At 36.3% G+C, this 19,814-nt stretch overlaps 1 protein-coding gene across 8 annotated transcripts in view; it reads right to left on the bottom strand.

The window, feature by feature from the left end:
- Positions 1-19,814, bottom strand: part of ntm (neurotrimin) — a 394,473-nt gene that overhangs the window by 118,080 nt on the left and 256,579 nt on the right. For 2 of the 8 annotated variants that reach the window (XM_048180732.1, XM_048180734.1), the window contains exon 1: positions 16,182-17,057. In XM_048180732.1, the coding sequence (XP_048036689.1) occupies positions 16,182-16,363 (182 nt within the window). In that variant the 5' untranslated portion in view covers positions 16,364-17,057. Of the gene's footprint in view, positions 1-16,181; positions 17,060-19,814 lie in introns of those variants that run through there. The other 6 variants (XM_048180735.1, XM_048180736.1, XM_048180740.1 and 3 more) reach the window with 6 other exon arrangements.

The raw sequence follows: 19,814 nt of genomic DNA, 5'->3' as shown, positions 1-19,814 counted from the left end.
ACTTCTGTGGTAGGGCATATTTGCAGTTTCTGAGTGAGAGTGCCCTCTAGCTTTCAGATGGAGAAGCATTTACTTCTGATCACAAAGCCGTACAGCTCTGACAAGCTGCGCATAAAATAATCACAGCCTTTGCCAAATAGTGTGCGGTTTATTTGCGATTAATCGTGCAGCTCATATATATATATATTCATATATTTATTAGGGCTATATGAAAAAGTTTGCACAAAATACAGAATCACCCTTCAATCTGATAGTTTTTCTTTGCTGGATATAACAAATGATGGCAAAGCACGTTAAACAAGATAAATGATATATGCTTAATTTCACGACTAGTATGCAATTAAATCGATTAGTCCAGGATTAGTCCACTTTTAAATAAAAACGAAAAAACGAAACTGGTGCTGCGTTCATTCTGTAAGTTGAATAGGGAAGGCGTAGGACATACAGTGTAAGCGTTTTGAAGAATGCGGAAAGCGGAAACACGTGCAATAATATATGTTTATAAAGCATATACAGTTGTATTTTTTTCAAAACTGACTCGTTTCACTAGATAAGACCCTTATTCCTTGTCTGGTATCGTTTAAAGCCCTTTGTAGCTGCAATAAAACTGTTATTTTGACCTTCAACCTTCTGGAGGCCATTGAAGTCCACTATAAGGAGAATAATCCTGGAATGTTTTCATCAAAAACCTTAATTTCTTTTCGACCGAAGAAAGAAAGACATGGACATCTTGGATGACATGGGGGTGAGTAAATTATGAGGAAAATTTTATTTAAAAGTGGACTAATCCTTCAACTGCATACTTATCTTGATTTCTTGATTTTTTTAAAAAAAATATTATATCTATTGACAGCCTATATATATATATATATATATATATATATATATATATAGTATTTTTTCACTGTACAAACAAGATAAATCTAAGTAATGTCTGATTTACAATTATTAACAAAAGACTCTGGATGTGTGCATATACATTAAGGCAAGATATTAAGGAGAGGATCATACTCCTCTAAATCCATAAAAAGTTACAATCCATAATGAAGGCAGTAGAGCAAGAAATTTAGCTTTAGTTACAGCATTCATTGAAAGTCAAATTGATTGACTGATCACTGATACTCCTCTCTGGACAAGACTAGATTTCTCAGAGGATCCCCAGAGTAGGTAATTTCTCAATATTTTTTTTTTTTTTTACAGAATAGGGTTTTTGCATGACCTAAAGGGGAAAAAAAATGTCCCTCAATAATTTTGGTGCAAAGGAAAGTGCAAGTCAGGGTGACATAATACGCATTAAATACCCTCTTCCTCGCTTAAGACAGATTGTGAACATCTTGCTGCTTTAATGATAGGCCCTCCCGAGAGAAATATACAAGAGATGGAAATTCTTCTTGCAAATTGCTTCACTTTGCGCAACAGACCCAGTCCCGTCAAAGGACTAAAAATACCCGGGCCTCAGGAGCCTTTTTATTCAACCAAATGAAGGGAAGCAAATGATGATGGTCTATATCTATACATAACATTGATTATGCATGTAATAGACAAGTAAGGGAGTGAATGATTGGCTATTCAATCAGAAACCTGAACAAAAAAAAACATATGCTTTCTCTAATGACGAATGAACTCTGTCCTGAGCTGTAAAAAACAACAGAGAGGCAATTTACTCCCCTTCTCCTTCCTCTCAGTTTTTATATACAGTGTAGCATGCAATCAAATGCTCGGTGAGAGAAATCCCTTTAGTCCTTGTTACTGGGGACCATACATTTCCTTTCCTTCATTTGCATGTTTACGTGATCATACTGCACATGTTTAGATGTGTTTTGTGTGTGTTTATGCACACGCACTCTTGATTTTGTTAACCTTGCTCTGCGGAGGCGGAGTTTAGACCTTTAAGCGCCTAATTCAGTGAAACTGGTCTCCCACCTCTAAAGTCTTTGGCTGCGGTCCAGACGCTCGGAGCAACGCCACACCACAGGCACTCAGCACCACACACCTGCGCTAGCCAGCCCTGAACCACTTGCCATGCTGACGCAATCCGCCAAGAAAAAAGTGACATGCTGAAAAGCTGAGTCCTACATCTCTCTCCCACTAGCACGAGCTCTGGGGATGCAGGTATCAACCGCTTAGTTCTGGGCCTAGGTGATAAAATAAACTGCAAACAGCATTCAGGAATTTCTAATAGGTGTGTGTGGGCAAAATATCAACTCTTAGGAGTGTGTTTTTTTGCCGAGATGCATTTTAAGAATAAGAATGAAGTGAAGTGTTGGCAACCTGTGCTGGGTAATGCTGTCTGATGTTGGCCAAGGATTTATAATTATTACAGTAAAGTTCATGATTTGAAATGCTCTTTAAAAGAGCCGGTGTGTGTTTTATTCTTTCTGTTGAATAAAATAGAGGATGAAATAAATGACCAGAATCCAATCTTGAGCAAAAGTGATTTTTTATCATTAGGACTTATATGTCAGGGGGTTTCCCCCAAAGGAACTACAAATACGATGAGCCCCTTACTAAAAATTTACGCAGATATATATTTTGAATCTACATAAACCAATTTAAACTATGTGAGAAAAATATTAAGTGTGATAATATAAAGGTTAAAAGTAGACACTATGTAATTTTTTTTTCAAAATTAACAAAATTCAAAGTAGTTAATACATAAATTCTTCTTCCAAAACATGTTTTTGCTTTACCCTGATTCAATATGGTAAGCCTGTCATAATTGTTTATATTTTAGACCTAGATATTTTAGGCTTTCGTGGGAAATTGCATTCATATATACGTCACTCAAAAAGTTGCTCAGGCTGCTTTGATGCATGCATGCATAGTTGTCACAACGAGCGAGAAAAGTTGATATGGAGCACGCTAAAATATCGAACCTTCGGGGAATTACCCGTTTAAAAAAAATGCATAACAGAGGAGAGTCTGATAGAGAAAAAAAAAAAGAATGTGACAGAGCTCATAATAAAACTGAGCTTTTCGGAGATGGCGAGAACTGAAGGATTTGAAAAGTTATAAAAGCGATGCAAAGATGCCGTTTTTATTACTCAACAGTTAAGTTATTTTACTGAACAATTAAATTGCTATGTGTAACTCTCTAATAGAGTTCATTGTAAAGCATTATCTATTGTTCCTCTATTTCATTATGGTTGTTGTAACGCTGTGCTGGAAATTATTTTCAAGGAAGTTCCATGTCTATTATAGTAACATCTTCAGCTAGTCAGCTTGACCATATCAGACAGGCAATAGTTATGATAACACCTTTTGTAACCTCATTAATTTAAAAATATCAGTGTTTCCAATTAGTCAAAACAACAGCATAAAATATTGCACTTACATGCTCAGATGACATAATGTCTGGATTTCTGTGCTCACAGGTGCCACAAAACCATATTCATCCACACAGTCACAAAAAGCTGAAGCACAACCAAAACAATGTTCTTCCGCAAAATGCATGCAGTTTTGTTTTAACCATTAGAGGGCCAAAAGTTACACAGTGTATTTTAAAATAAGTAGCTTTAATATTGTCAATGAACTGAATGCAAAATAAGTGATTAAAATATTATCTGGAAAATATAAGCTTAATGTGACACTAAACCTAAAGAGAATCATAAAACTAGTGATAAAAAATTAAGATATATATATATATATTTTTTTTTAATATGACATCAAATTCAGTAAATTTTAACTTTGTATTTCATTTTTACATGTAAACTTAAGTTGACAGCATATATTTTTTATATATATATATATATATACCCACTATTAAAGGGGTGATGAACTGAGAAATCAAATTTTCCTTGAGCTTTTGACATAAGAGGTCATCATACTATAAGAATATCCTGTAAGTTTAGAGCTGAAAACTTCCTTGTTAGTCCAATGAAAGCTTTTATTGACACCAGACCCAGGATTTTCAAAGTGGGGATCTATGACGTCAAAGGGCAGCAAGCACCGCCTCTGCAGAAGATCATCAATGTCTACTTCATCACTGCCTGTTTAGCCCCGCCCACCGAATCGTGCATGACATGCAATAGAATATGCCTACGTGGTGTTAAACCAAATCGGCTACCAAGCAATAAACATGCCGTTGAGGATAACAAAATATTGTGCAGTGCCTGGACTCGACAGTAACGCAACAACATGTAAGTAACTGCGTTAATTCTAATGCCTGATCTGATAACTAATGATTCATGTACAGTCAGATGTTCTTTGTCTGTGTGTCAGTAAATCAAAACCGTGACTAAACGTCAACTTGCGTTGTTTCTCTTAGTAGGATGAAAATAATCTGTTATTTAATGGTGAAAGCTCTCTTTGCAATCGTTGGAGCTGTCAATCAAACAGTACAAGTTTATCAGTGACTGATGTGCAAAACTCCTATTTTATTCAACGAATCTCTTAGTTATATCGTGTTTGCACTGCTTGTGAAGATGAAAGCATTTGTTAGTGTACAGAAAAAGAGTTGCAATGACGAGATCACTGCTTTCAAGTGCTCAACATGTCTACACAGGTGTTCGGCTACACAGTGTTCATCTCTGCAACCTTTCATGCCACGATCTAAATATAATGCCATAGATCTAAATGTAATGCAACACTTTTCACGATTAGTTAACCTTGAGAGCTGTAATAGTAAAAACGTGTTAAAGAGAGTAATACTTGGCTATTCCAAATGGAAAGATGTTAGCCAATCACAGCAGAGGGTGTTTACAATGAAGTCTCACAGCAGACACGCCCCTTAAAACAGAGCGTTCAAACCAGAGGGCTAAAATCAGGGTAGGAAAAATGAATTTTATTTATAAATTATGACAATTTTGGATATAAAAAGCATACTAACATTATAAGTGCACCCCAGGAAACATTCTAAAACAATTAAACAACGCAGTTCATGACCCCTTTAAAGTAGTTTAAGGTGTATGAACCTGAAGAGAAAAATACTAGAGCAAAATTAAAGAATCTTACTGAATGTCAAATTTGGTAAATGTTAACTTTTTTTTTTATTCTTCACAATATTTTTTTCTCTAGACTTTTCCACAGACCCTGTACCACCCACTGGAGGGCTCAGGACCACATTTTGGAACCCCCTGATATCATGAAGTGACCTAATACAGCAGCATACATTCGTTATACTTCTAAGTAGCGGTTGGTCAATAGAGGCTTGTCAGTGACCAAGCAACAGTCCAACAGGCCAACGGTCAATATAATGACAATATATACAAGTTATTAACAGCAAATGAGACAGCAAATTGCAGAAGTGATCACTTGCTGAATACCCTCATACTTGTGGGGTCAATAAGCTAAGAAAAATGCAATTAGGAATTCTAGTTCCATAAAATGAGATAAACAACTATGAATTTATGGCCTACAGATTTAAGTAGATACAAAAAAAAGAAAAAGGTTTGTACTCAAAAGCACAAATTCTAGCATTTCTGTTCAGCAGCATTATCTAGTGTTTTCTGGACTGAGAACTGATGCATGCTTTTCAACATCTACTATTTGCTGAAAAACAACAACAAAAAAGCTTTACAAAAAACTAGGGCGAGCTCAATCCCGAGCAAATGCGAATGGACTGTTTCATTTTTCTGTCAGAGTTTGTAATTTTGAGGTTGCATAATTTGGCACTTTTTGACTGCACAAGCGGCCCATCTCTACCCTCAAAGGGAAGTAATGGATATCGAAAACATGCAATTTTTCCAAAATCACAATACCATTTTCGAGGTTAGGAAATGAATCATCTGGGCCACATATATTGAGAGAAAGCCAGAGCAAAAAAAAAAAAAAAGATGTTCGAGGGGAGAATTTTTGTAATTTTAGGTTCCAGATAAAAACAGGAAAAACCGAGGCCAAGTGTGATTACATCCACAGTGTTTTTTGCCTTGTTTTTGTTTCTCCTTCTCTCGTTCTCTGTCCTCTCTAAGGTTAATGAGTCTGGTGAAAGGAAATGGTCTGAAAGACAGCAAGGTGTTGGACCATTTGGTGTGTAGCCAGGCCAAAGAGCTGCCACAATGTCATTATGCCCTGATGGTGGCTCAAACCAAAAAAAAAAGTGACAAACAGCTGTCGCTAATGCACTGGCTAACAGATGCGTCTAGTCTTTCATCCCCTTACCGGGGGTTAACGGAAGCTCCTTTCAGCCAAAAAAATAAATCAAACTACAGTAGAGTTCCATTTTGGCATTGCAAATTAATTCTGAAATATCAAAACACTGATTAATCCAGGGTCTCTGAATTGTCTGGATGGTCATTCATTATGACAGCACCCCGTGCTCCTGTCTGGCCCTGTGATGGTGGCTCAAATGATTAGGCTTTAATGAGAGACAAGAGAATGTTGGTGTAAGGTAAAGGAAAGTGGAATTAGACAGATAATGTTGAGCAGCTCGCTGTGAAATCAAATTAGCGCTCTCTCAATCTTATCAGCAAGAAGCTTATTTTTTTTTCCAAAGCCGCAGTCCATTCAAACCTCTCCCGTTTATTCTCTTCTCAGTCTCTGCTGCAGATATTCGAAATATATCTGATTGTTCAATACGGTTCAGTTAATACAAGAGAACTCTGAGCTTTCTGCAAGAATCAGGATATGTGATAGCTAGATATCAAAGCTGAGATTTGTGGGGGAAAGTAGAGGCAGGAAGTAAAGTTATGCTGTTGAACAAAGTTCAAAAGATTTTTTATGACGGATGATATGTTACACTTAAGTCCATACAAAACTGTGTTACAGCCTTTATTCGGGATCTGAAAAGTTCTTAATAACATTGTGAAGAAGTAATTATAGTATATAGGGGCCTATTACAAGTACAACATTATCTCTGCGTTGGAAATGTGATGCAATAAAAGTGTTTATTGAAACATGAACTGAAAGAATAACATGAAGTAGATATTTACATTATCTCATGAAAATATAAGTTTCTGTGCAGTGGTGATGGGAGATTTTTTTTAACGCGGTGGTGACAAGTGACTGAGTCATCATTCATTCAAATGATTCATTCAAACACGCTGCTTCATTCAGGAACGAAACCAGTAACTGTCTTTATGAATGAGTCACTGAATAATTCACTGAACTGATTCATTCAAGAACACTGATTTATTCATGAATGAAGCACCATGGCTCTGTGTTTCTCTGATACACATAATGTTTCATCCTGTTGTGGCTTTCTATTTGTAAAAAGTAACTAGCAATATTGTATTTATGTCAAATTTAATTTTTAAACTTTTTTTCTCTGAACTTGCACCTGGATTGCTATCCAAATAAACAACTGCATTCCATTTACATGCATGTGACGTCACCATTGCCGCAAGCTAGTTTGGAATATGGAAAAGCTTACATTCAGCAGCTGGAAATATTGCCATTACTTTGACTTGTTGGGAGAAAAGGTGATAAGAACACCAAATGTAAGTTGTGGCATTACATTACTCTGGCATTACATGACTTGCCCACCCACATCCCTTTTTGATCCCGACATATACCCATCTATTACTTTTGCCAAAATTCGTTCTAGAAAACAAAACAAAACAAAACATTTTCTTACAACCTTACATGAATTTTTTTCCATAATTTTGAGGAAAAAATAGGCAATTGCCAATTTTGTGGGTGTAATGGAAAAGTAATATAACTAGTAATGTAACGAATTACTGTTGTTAGTGAGTAATAAGTAATAATATTATTTTTGAAAGTTATAAATTACATTTTTTGAGTAACGAGCTGAACACTGCTAACAGAGTTATACTGCATTTCAAAAAAGCTTCATGAAGGGCATTTAAATGTTTCATGGATGGATTGTTATCTAATCAGTAAAAACAAAAAGCGATCAAGTATAAATACCCTCAAACGATAGCAAAATATTGTTATAAATATTTATCATATCATAGTTCAAATTGCATTTACATCATTTGTCAAAATAATCAGAATATGATTGTTTAACCAAATAATGCAGCCCTAATACTCACTGTTCCACACATACACAGAGAGAGAGAGAGAATATTGGATTGATATGCAGGTTAAACCTGGTGGGCTCTTCGGAAATTGCAGGGATTTGCTTCTATCCACCAGCATTTGGGAGGCTGGTGATAACGACAGCAGATATATCAGGTGTCAACAACAACAGACAGACAAGTGGCTGAAAGATTTTATCACAGAAGACTCAGTCAGGAGCACTCCTCCTGCAAACATGAGAGCAGTGTTCTCCGGTAACCACCATGAGATGGTGATATGAATGTTTTCATGCTATTTAACCGCCTACTAAAATGCTGAGGAAAATCTCAGAAGTTATTTGTTCCATGTTGAGAGTGAAAATGCTGGGAGAGAGGAAATTGGCTGCTCAGAGCTTCAACAAGTAGCACAAGGCCAGCGTACCAGCTCTCGGTGGTATTAACAAGCTATACAAGCAGCACGCCAATAAATCACAAGCCTTTCAGCCATAGCAAGTGAAAAAGTGAGTGCTGCCTCCGTCCAATACACTCTAAAACGACAGAACCAGGTGATTACATTAAAACACCAAGGGCCGGGATTAATTAACCCTTTCACATGTAAGTTTAATTCTAGCTGAGCCCCCGAGTTTTTTTAAGGCGACCATTATTTTTAATGTCTCACATTGCTGTATGACTGGTGTATCGTTTTCTTTCATTTTCCCTATTATTTCAAAACCATTATTTACCACTATTATTTTTACCAATATATTGAAAAATCGGATATTCTGATTCTCAAATACGAGTATGTAAACATATTTTGTCAGTTAACACTCTGAGGTCTGAAAACGCGCCGGCGCGTTTTGCAGGTTTTTTTTCACATTGCAGCAAAACAGACTTAAAATACTCCGTCATTTTTTGTCATAGAGACATAAGTAATATATCAATTGAAACTATAGAATGTCTTCTTTTATTTGTATACACTCAGAGTAAAAACACAATGTTGTGATTTTTGTAAAATAAAGAAAACTAACATGATGCGTGATTTCTCCTCTCCCTCTGAACGAAGTCCAATCTGATAGTTCTCAGAAAATGAACTGTAACTTAGTGAATACTAATCACAGAAAAATTAAACTTATGTCTAAAAAAACGTTAAGATGTCAGGTTTTAAATCATGTAAGTCAAATCAAAAACAAACCTTCTGTGTTTATGTAATCGGTATGAAAAGAGAGCCATGTCAGAAGTCCGTGATTCAGCTCATTATCTGCTAATGCGGCCACGCCCACGGAGCCAGCGCTATTCAGACGCAAATTCAGAGGCAATACATGCATTCATCGTCTCAATCGTGTATTTATTGTCTTGAAAAGTGTTTATCTGGATGTAAAAGTGATGGTTAGGGAGCTCTAGAAGACATGCAGTTAGTTCCTGTTTTCTTTTCTTCTATAGATGAATTTTAGATGAGTTTTTGTTTCTTTAGCGCCCTCCGGCTGCAGTATGAATTGGAATCTCCATTCATGGAATAGCCTCCTCTTCTTTTAGATGAATTTGTGGACTAAAAATGCACAGAGAGCGCCCTCCGACTTCAAGGATGAATTGAAAACACCAGCGCTCATAGTAATGACAATGAATATTAAATAAATATAACTCCTCTGTATAGAAAATTGACATAAGCATATGAGAATCCAATATTTCTCCAAATGTGCATGCTTTTAAACTAAAAGCCTATATTCAGACTCTTTGCATCACAGAAATACATTCTATTTTAAAGTATAATATAAAACCATTACTTTATATTGTAATAATATTTTTCTGTATGTTTCATATATCATGATGAGCTTGAGACATCACAGAAGGTTTTTTTCACAGCCTACCTGACTGAAATGCCTCATTAATATGCAAGTCATTTCAGCTCATTACTATGCAATTCTTTTGTCTTCTCAGGTGAGAATGGCCCATTATTCAGTGGTGATTCACGTCTCCACGCATACTGTGTTTCTTGGCAAAAAGTGTCTTACAAAAACTAAATCAATATATTGTTTTATATGAAGGAGTAGGCAGCATAATTTTTACATAATTTTGAAGCAAAAACTCTAGTTTACAACCTCCAATACCCTAAAGTATTGTAAACACAGATTTACTATACTTTGTTTGGCCTTATTTCAGTGACTTAAGTTTTTTATTTTTTCAATAACCACGCATAAATGTCAAAAACACAAACATGTTCCTCACATATTATTGTAGCCTAGTTTGTGCTGAATACAGTGTAATGACACTTTTTCCATTAATATGTTTATGAACAACTGAAAAAAGCACAAATGTCAGGGCATGTCAAAACTTCTCCAGGCCCCAAATCAGCCTCAGACTCCAGAGGGTTAAACACCTTTATAATGATCATGTTAGTGATGATCATGTTACAAACTTTTTTTTTTTGCTGGTACTTTGGTGTATTTAATTGCTGAAGTCTAGAATAAACATTGAATGTGTTTGCATACATGTTCAACCCAATTATGCTAAATTATGCATATGGTAAACATGTTAACCCATTTTCTTTCATCAGAGTAAAGCATAAACCAATCGACACAGCTAGATTTGCCCTTTACCCCGATTCCAGCATGTAAACATATCAACCTGAGTTCTGTCAGCTTACTGAAGTGAAACATGTGTGATATGTAACAAGAAAGCATCCTTATACTGCGGATTTAAGCACATCTAAACAGAGCGAGCATTTCACTGTAGGGGAGAAGGAAATGTATATATCGCAAACTCAGATTCTTTCTTGACCCAAGAAATTAGATCTCCTGCATCTGAAGTAGAAGTGGCACAGTCAAAAAATATTGCTTGTTTATTTAATCAGTGGAATGGAATTCTCAGAGTTTTTATTAGTTTGCATGTAAACCGAGACAACGGGTTATTTCCTTGAGCTAATTTTTGTGGGTTATCATCAGCATACTGGTGTGTGTATGTAAACATGCTCATTATGTTGAAAACACTGTACAACTGACAAGCGTTGGGTGAGTCCATCTCTGGCTCAGAGAATTAGATTTCAATATAGCAGTTGATCACGTGACTGAACGTCCTAATCATGTGTGTGATTGTAAAGGTCAATGGGTTAAGTCTAATTCTTTGATAAAATCCACTTACCTTATCAATCTGGGTTCTAGATGTTGGCTATAGATGTATCTACAGTTCTTAGTTTTAAAATAGCAAAGTGAGAAAAGGTTGGCAACTGCGACCAGAGAGATAGAGCTAGGAAGCAGCATGTGGAAATGCATTAAGTTCAGCATGTTTAGCTTGTGTTTCGATTGTTGGTTTATACCCTAGGTAGTTGTTTTCATATGATACAGTTCATTTATTTTTTGCAAAAAACAAAACAGGCATTTGTCAGAAAATATATTGTCTTCCTAGTCCCTTTCCTAACAGATTTTCAAACATGGCAATCACAAATCTCAAGGGAAAACTGCTTTAGTCACTAAAGCTAGCCTTGTAAGACTCACACCGCTAGTGAACACAATGGCTTCTTCTGTTATATTCCTCATTAACTTGTCATCTTTTAATTGCTTAAACCATCCTAAAACCTTATTGACCTGTCATCTCTGAACTGTAATTTCTTCTTGTGACCACTTTCTCTCGTTTGCACATTTGTTAAAGAGCATCTGTTTGATTTAACTGTTAATTGTGCTTTTTCTTTTTGTATTTCTTTAGCTCGTCAATTTCACCTTTTAAACCAAAACCATTCTCCTCTTCGTCTTCCAGCAAATAAATTGTCATATTCCATAATCCTCTCCAGACAGTGCGGCACTTCAACACCCACTCACTGCCCTCAAACTCCCTCAATTTTTGTCATATATTTCCGTAAGAGGGCTTTAATTTAGCCCACGCAATTGAGGACTTACGCAATGAATCTTATTTTTAATGTAATAACCTTGTTATGTTTTTGGCCTAAGATTAATTTTGAACTGCCAGAGTTAGTTTTCTGCTAATGTTTACCTGAAGGGAAAATATGACTGAAAACATCACCTTGGCGCCGCGCAGCCGGGTATGATGACACCAATAACTGTAAACTGTGTAGCTGTCACAATGACTGGCAACGTATCAGTGAAACTGCTGCACAGTTCGTACAAGGTTTATAGCTTTGGCAAAATTTTAAATAAGCCAATTTATATGTGGACAAATTTGATTTAACACTCAAAAACAGGAAGCTAGATGTATCAACTGCAATATTTTTTATCAAATATTACTTTAAATACCCAGAATTAGTTTCAGCTCACTGAAAAAATGAGCTGAATTCATTAAAAATTTGTGTAATGTCAGATGTTTTAGTGCTTTGTTGTCAAATAAATATCATTCATTCATGCAGCCCATGTCTTGACCAATCACAACATCAGCTTTGGGGCGTAGCAAACATAACAATGGGGCTTTTTGAAATTTCTACTTTCTTTCTAGAGCAGCAATCTCAAAATACCAGACCTCAATACTGCCCTTCAAGTTTTAATAGTTTTTCGCTAAAATCATGGCCTGCAAATTTATTTAAAGTCACCATAAAATGGAAGTTATATAGTTATAGTTTTCTTCCTCATTGTGATATACTGAGTGAAATGGTTTCTCAAACAAGAAAAAATTTAGGGTGGGACTTGATTTTGTCTACTGGCCTAAAACACTGTAAATATGCAACTACTATATAAACAAGACGACAACAACAAACAAAGCATGCTTGAATCTGTTTGGTAACGCAGGTCTGCACTGTATGCAACAGAGATTATTATTGCCATGCCTCAAATGCATCTCTCCAATTGTATACACTGTTGACTACATGGCTAAATGTTTAATACTGTTTAAAAACAGCCAGACACTTTGTATATAAATATTGTCAATCAGTGATCTCCATTTTTTTTTATCTCTGCACAGAGGTTAAGCTTTATTAAAGTATGTGTAATCCTGTTAGTCATGAGAAAATCCTAAAGGATACTGTGCATATCCCTCCATTAAGACATATGAAGATCGAAAACATTAGTGACCAAAATAACTAGCCTAGCCTAGCCATACAAGCACCCAAACTCAAACAGTACCATTTGTTTTTTGTTTCTTTTTTTCATTGTAGGGACTTTCCATTGACTTCTATTGTTTTTATTCTGTACAAATGATAATAGGGGGAGACTGGGATGATAGTAACACTTTTTGTTTGAGCATCTGGTTGTTTGTGCTAGATCTCTCAAACTTTGATAGACGATAGCCACTTGTCTACTACAAATAAAACTTTGTGAGCTAATGTCGAATACAGAGAGTTCCATTGTTACAACCTACCCCACTACTGGGGTGAGTTGTAACATTAGCTAGGAATAACAATGAGATGTGATTTGCTGAAATAAGATCCACACTATCTAATTTATGTAGTCTAATTTATGAAGTTTATTGAAGAACAAAGAATAATTACTACTGAATAAAATTAAAAATTTAAAGCAACAAAAAAAACTTATATTGTATTTCATTTAGGACTTTAAATTTAGCACAAGAACAACTACCGTGTGTGTGCCATTCACGTATTTTTATGTGAATTTTGTGGAAAAAAAAAAATCCTGGATGTAAATGCCAAGATGCGCATAAATTCTAAACATGTGTGTAAAAACTGTACGCATTCAATTGAGGCAGTTTTTATCTGATAAGAAGACATAAAAACAACGTGATCTCATGAGAGTATGTTTAGACATAGTGGTGTATTAGAGTTAAAAAATGATATACTGTTCGGTTTATCACACAAACCGATCGTTTCGTGTCTTAGGACATCAATATGTCGTCACAAGCCGCAGGGTTTAATTTGGACTTGTCTATGCAAGTTTTATTTACTCTTATAGTAGAAGTTCCCATCCATTTGCATTATTTGACTGACAGACGGCAACGGTTGGAGTTAAAAATCACCATTTGTGTTCTACTGAAGAAACAAAGTCACCTACATCTTGGATGCGCTGGGGGTAAGCAGATAAACATCAAATTTTCATTTTTGGGTGAACTATCCCTTTAAAAAACATATCATTACATTTTAGTACTACAAATACATCAATATTGTACGTTTCAGCACCTTTCTAAATGCACAAAAATGTATGTTTTGTGTCTTTAAAAGTTACGTATTTATACCTATACGTATTAACAATGACACCAGGCTGGTATAAACTACAATGAAAACACATTTACCACATAAATCTCTAGATGCGCATCAAAAAACTCATGTGACTTTGACTTGGAGGATGTGATTGATAACTGGACTAATTGGAATCCTTATAAGGGGTTGGTTGTAACATTTTTAATGAACAGTTACAACTATCCCCACCCCAAACAGCCATGTTTTAGCGTGTAGGTTAGAAGTTAGCATGAATGCAAAGCATCAAATTACACAAGAGAAACAACTATTTTAGGTTATGTAAGTCAAATAATTCGAGACTATCCTCCAAAAAAACCGACCCAATAGGTTGTTTTTCAAGCACCTTATTACGACCTATATTTATGTTTAAAGTCATGCGCCCTGTTGTGTTACGTCTGTCGTCATGAAATGACATTGACTGTCGTTATCAATTAAAATGCTTTTTCATTTAAATGCAACTGTGTGGACTTTACACCATTTGTCCTATTTCCATTTAGCAAAACTCATTTTTTTATTAACAACCACACCTACCCCAACCCTAAACCTACCCTTAGTCATTAATAGTGCATATACACTTTATTAGCACATGCGTTCCTTGGGATCGAACCCACGATCGCATGATCACATGATTGCATATTGTTATTGCAATGCTCTGCCAATTGAGCTATGCGAAACCCGAAATAAGAAGCAGATAAAAGGGAACAATGCATTAAAATGAAAGTGTCCTGTTGTCTATAGGGGCGTAACTTTAGCAAACGCTCCTACGGGTCGTATTTCATGAATTAAAATGAAAGAGTCCTGCTGTCGATAGGGGCGCAACTTTAGTAAACGCTCCTATGGGTCGTATTTCAGGGAAGTGACAAACGACCTATATAGGCGTATTGGTTGGAGAACATGTTGAATAATACTATAATACAATGGTAGTTAGGCAAAAAATAATCTTGATAAAAAAAAAAATTCCTTTCCTTCCTGAAAATCAGTTTTTTGGTCATAAAATCTACAATGTTGCTAGTCACATGCTACTCCTCCTGTAAGCTCAAAAAGGTGATGGGAGTGTATGATATTGATGGCATCACCATAGCTCTTTTCTGACGACAGTGTTACAACTGACCCCATGTTACAACACTCCCCGGTCTCTAACTTTAAACCAAACCCTCACTTAAAATGTTCTGAATTTGTACATTTTCATTGTTTACCATGTTCATTAAGTTGTTTTCTCATTAAAATGTTAGCTGTTCTCCACAATGCAGCTGAATTCAGGTTTTACAGTCCCTGTGGGGACATTTGTTCCCCCCAATATAGGCAAAACCTGACACACACACACATTTTCTTAGCTATGTATATTTTTTCCAATTAAGGACATACCCAAAGGGAGGTTTTGTCACATTTACCTCAGTTTGGGGGACAATTTTATCCACAAACTATGGTTAAGTACACACACAACACAATAAGTTGGTTAATAAAAGTAAAGCACACACAAACTGCTTAAAATAATTAGCTGCTGTATATAATAAATAATGGCTTTAGAAGTTTTAATAGACTAACACAGTGCAAAGTACTTGGCAACTATTGGGCCTCAATTTGAAAACAGTATAAAATAGCTAATATCCACTTTTCCTACACCACTGACACTTTGGTGCATACTTCTGACTCATGGCTGCTTCAGAAGATAATTTATTAGGTTATATTTTCTGATATTGCTCTGTGAACGATAAAAATATTCACCTTATTATGGAATTAAACTTTTTTCCCATCCATTTAATTTGCCACAAATGTAATTTGTAATTTTCTGAGATTGCCAAGTTTGAACTTAATTTTCTTCATCAGTAATTAAATTCAAAGTGACTCCAATGAACTGCAGGTATTGAATTTCATTAAAGATTTAGTGCCAGCACTTAAACTTAACTTTTCAAGTAACGTTATAGTGGGTAGAAACAGTCAAGAGTTTGTGCACCAAAACTTCAAGCACAATAACATTATAACTAATTTTGAAGCTAACTAAGCCAAACGAGCCACATTTCTTTCTTTCAAATACATATAAATCGATAAAAATCAGGTGACAAACGTCATGAAGTGACATGCAAAACATTTGACAGTGCAGATGCCCGCAGGACACAGAAACATGACAGCATGATAAATGCAAAACCATCACCGCCTACCTGAGGAAGAGCGTCTCTCCTTGTCTGATGGTGATATTGTCCATCTGTTTGTTATCGGATTGGGATTCTCCTTGACTGCGGACAGGCAGACCTGCGGGGAGAAGGAACAGCAGTCTGAGACTCATCACCACCACACACCTCCTCCAGGACGCCGCGCAGCCTCCACACGCAACCATCTTCATCTGCGGAGTTTTCTTAGTGTAAATCCGTTCACAGTAGTCCAAAAGAGAAACGCGTTAGTTAGCCATTACAGTTCATCTGTTAATCCAGATTTCCTCCCCAGGTAGACAACAAAATCCCTCGCGTACTTAGTACAGAGCGCTTATCGATGACCGCTCCGTGCCGTCGCCATGGAAATGGGGGTAAAATAAAATAACGTATGAATGAAATGTACACTTTAGTGGTGACCTCAATCGTTCTAGTTTCTTAAATCCTATTGCCTTTAATATCCGCACTGAAAATCCATATTTTTTCCCTCACTGACACGCTGCCTCAAACTTTAAGAAGTGAGAGCTGAGAGCGAGTGAACGTGCCAAAATGTCACTCCAGCTGTGCCTGAATAGATATGGAGAGTGTTTGTGGTTCCTCAGTGCAGTACAGTATGAGTGTACACAGTCTTCTAAAAAAAAAAAAAAAAAAAGAAAAGAAAGGAACCACTTCCTCTAGTGGGACCGTTGCTTGGTTTTCTTTCAGATCCTACTGGATAACCGCGAATGTGGGCTGTGAATCACTCAAAAGTTGGAAAAAGCGCGCGCTGTTGTCATAGCAGCAGCGGCAAACGCGTCCTCTCACTGGCCATACAGTACAGCGCAAAAAAAGAGCGCACAAATCAGAAGCTATTGTACGCAGTAATGCAATGCTTGAGCGACATTCATTGATTGCCTTGTAGTTCCAGCCTCTACCATTCAACACAAGCGTTGAAGGAGCACTCGAGAGAGAGAAAATTGAGCTTTCTTGTACAAATCACAAACCAAATTACCCATATTTTGAGAACTGAAGGAAATGATGTCTAGACAGAGAAAATGACAAGTACAAAATCAAGAGCGTCACAAACACACACACACACATTATATTTTAATATAGATTGTTTCGAAAATCCAAACTTCTCATTTATGACATACCCACATAATATATGTGTATGTGTATACATACATACATGCATATATATATATATATATACACACACACACACACACACACACACACACACACGTGTTGTCAATTGATTTAAAAAAATAACTAATTAATAGCACATTTTTCTATAATTAATTACAATTAATCGCACCTGGCATTCAAGTTTTTATTTATATTTTATATTGTAATACTTTCACATTGAATCTCAAATAATGTATAGAAACAACATAAAGACAGTATATTTTAAATATTTGTTTAAAGGGTTAGTTCACCCAAAAATGAAAATCCTGTCATTTATTACTCACCCTCATGCCGTTCCACACCTGTAAGACCTTCGTTAATCTTCAGAACACAAATTAAAGGTCCCGTTCTTCGTGATCCCATGTTTCAAACTTTAGTTAGTGTGTAATGTTGTTGTTAGAGTATAAATAAAATCTGTAAAATTTTAAAGCTCAAAGTTCAATGCCAAGCGAGATATTTTATTTAACAGAAGTCGCCTACATCGAACGGCCAGTTTGGACTACATCCCTCTACTTCCTTCTTTAATGACGTCACTAAAACAGTTTTTTGACTAACCTCCGCCCACAGGAATACACAAGAGTTGCGTTTGTAGAGTGTGTTTGTCGCCATGTCGTCGAAACGCTGTCATTTTCATCCCGCAGTCCAATCACCGGGTCTGATTCCGGCTCAAATTGATAGGGTAAAATTAAAGACATGTTTACAATAACACTGAGCGCGTGCATCTCCACGTTATGGTAAGAGGCGTGACCTTTCCGGGCAAGGAGCGCTAAGCTGCTGTCGAATCACAACACAGGAACCGTTGGCACAATCAGAACTCGTTACGTATTTCTGAAGGAGGGACTTCATAGAACAAGGAAGTCATCAGCCCGTTTTTATGACAGTGGAAACAGCGGTATACAGATAAGTAAATTATGTGAAAAATACTGTGTTTTTTTACACACGAAACATGAACACATGTTATATTGCACACTATAAACACAATCAAAGCTTCAAAAAACCACAAAAAACGGGACCTTTAAGATATTTTAGTTGAAATCCGATAACTCAGTGAGGCCTGCATAGCCAGCAATAACATTTCCTCTCTCAAGATCCATAAAGGTACTAAAAACATATTTAAATCAGTTCATGTGAGTACAGTGGTTCAATATTAGTATTATAAAGTGACGAGAATGTTTTTGGTGCGCCAAAAAAATCAAAATAACAACTTATTTAGTGATGGCCGATTTCAAAACACTGCTTCAGGAAGCTTCGGAGCATAATGAATCTTTTGTGTCGAATCATGATTCGGATCACGTGTCAAACTGCCAAACTGCTGAAATCATGTGACTTTGGCGCTCCGAACCGCTGATTGGACACGCTGATTCATTATGCTCCGAAGCATCCTGAAGCAGTGTTTTGAAATCGGCCATCACTACATAAGTCGTTTTTTTTTTTTTTTTTTTTTGGCGCACCAAAAATATTCTTGTCGCTTTATAATATTAATATTGAACCACTGTACTCACATGAACTGATTTAAATATGTTTTTAGTACATTAATGGATCTTGAGAGAGGAAATGTCATTGCTCCCTATGCAGGCCTCACTGAGCCATCGGATTTCAACAAAAATATCTTAATTTGTGTTCCGAAGATTAACGGAGGTCTTACGTGTGTGGAACGGCATGAGGGTGAATAATTAATGATTTAATTACTGGGTGAACTAACCCTTTAATGACACAGACAGCAGCAAGTTTATTAGGCCGCTGTCATTTTAAGACATCACGAGCATGACGCGGATCCGACACATTCTATTTTCTCACAGATTTAAGACTGTGCTTACGAGGATACTCGACAAAACTGGCATTTTTACATCATTTTGTGTGTTTTAGCTCGTTCAGGCATGAAAGAGAATTCAATGCGGCACTGGTATGCTGTCTGAAGCGGCAATCTGTGTGCCGCTTCATCTGTTTGTTGTTTTTTTTGTCTTATTAGCTGGAATGGATTAATAGAACTTGAATGAATATATATATATATTTCTGCCACAACATTTTAACTGAACCCCCCCTTTTTTTTACTTATAACAATCATGCAACTTCATTTTCTAAAATATAAATCATTTTTTGGAATGCTCAAAATCCAGTATGTATTTCATAAATGTTCTCATACACCAGCCACTACCAACTTCTACCATCAGCCTTGCTATCATAAATAATAAATTCACACAAAGGTGCTTATTTGATAACAAGCCTTACCTCCCATGGAACAAAAAGGCCCAGAGCATTTTTTAGAGGAGCAACACAACATGTTCAAGAAACACAACATGTTACAACCTCTGCCAAATATCTGCCAAATGTGCCAATGTGTCCTCACAGATCACTCTCAGTGTCACTCTCACTCTCAGATCACTCAGGAGGACAGTGGCCTAAAGAATTGTATGCAGAGTAGAACTAGTGGGTTTCTGAGCAGAAATGAAGGCATCCATGCAAATGACACTTCTTTTA

This window comes from Megalobrama amblycephala, linkage group LG2, assembly GCF_018812025.1.
Source record: "Megalobrama amblycephala isolate DHTTF-2021 linkage group LG2, ASM1881202v1, whole genome shotgun sequence".
Taxonomy (NCBI): Eukaryota; Metazoa; Chordata; class Actinopteri; order Cypriniformes; family Xenocyprididae; genus Megalobrama; species Megalobrama amblycephala.
Note: the sequence above shows the minus strand (reverse complement) of the source record. Positions and strands in the feature narration are given on the sequence as shown.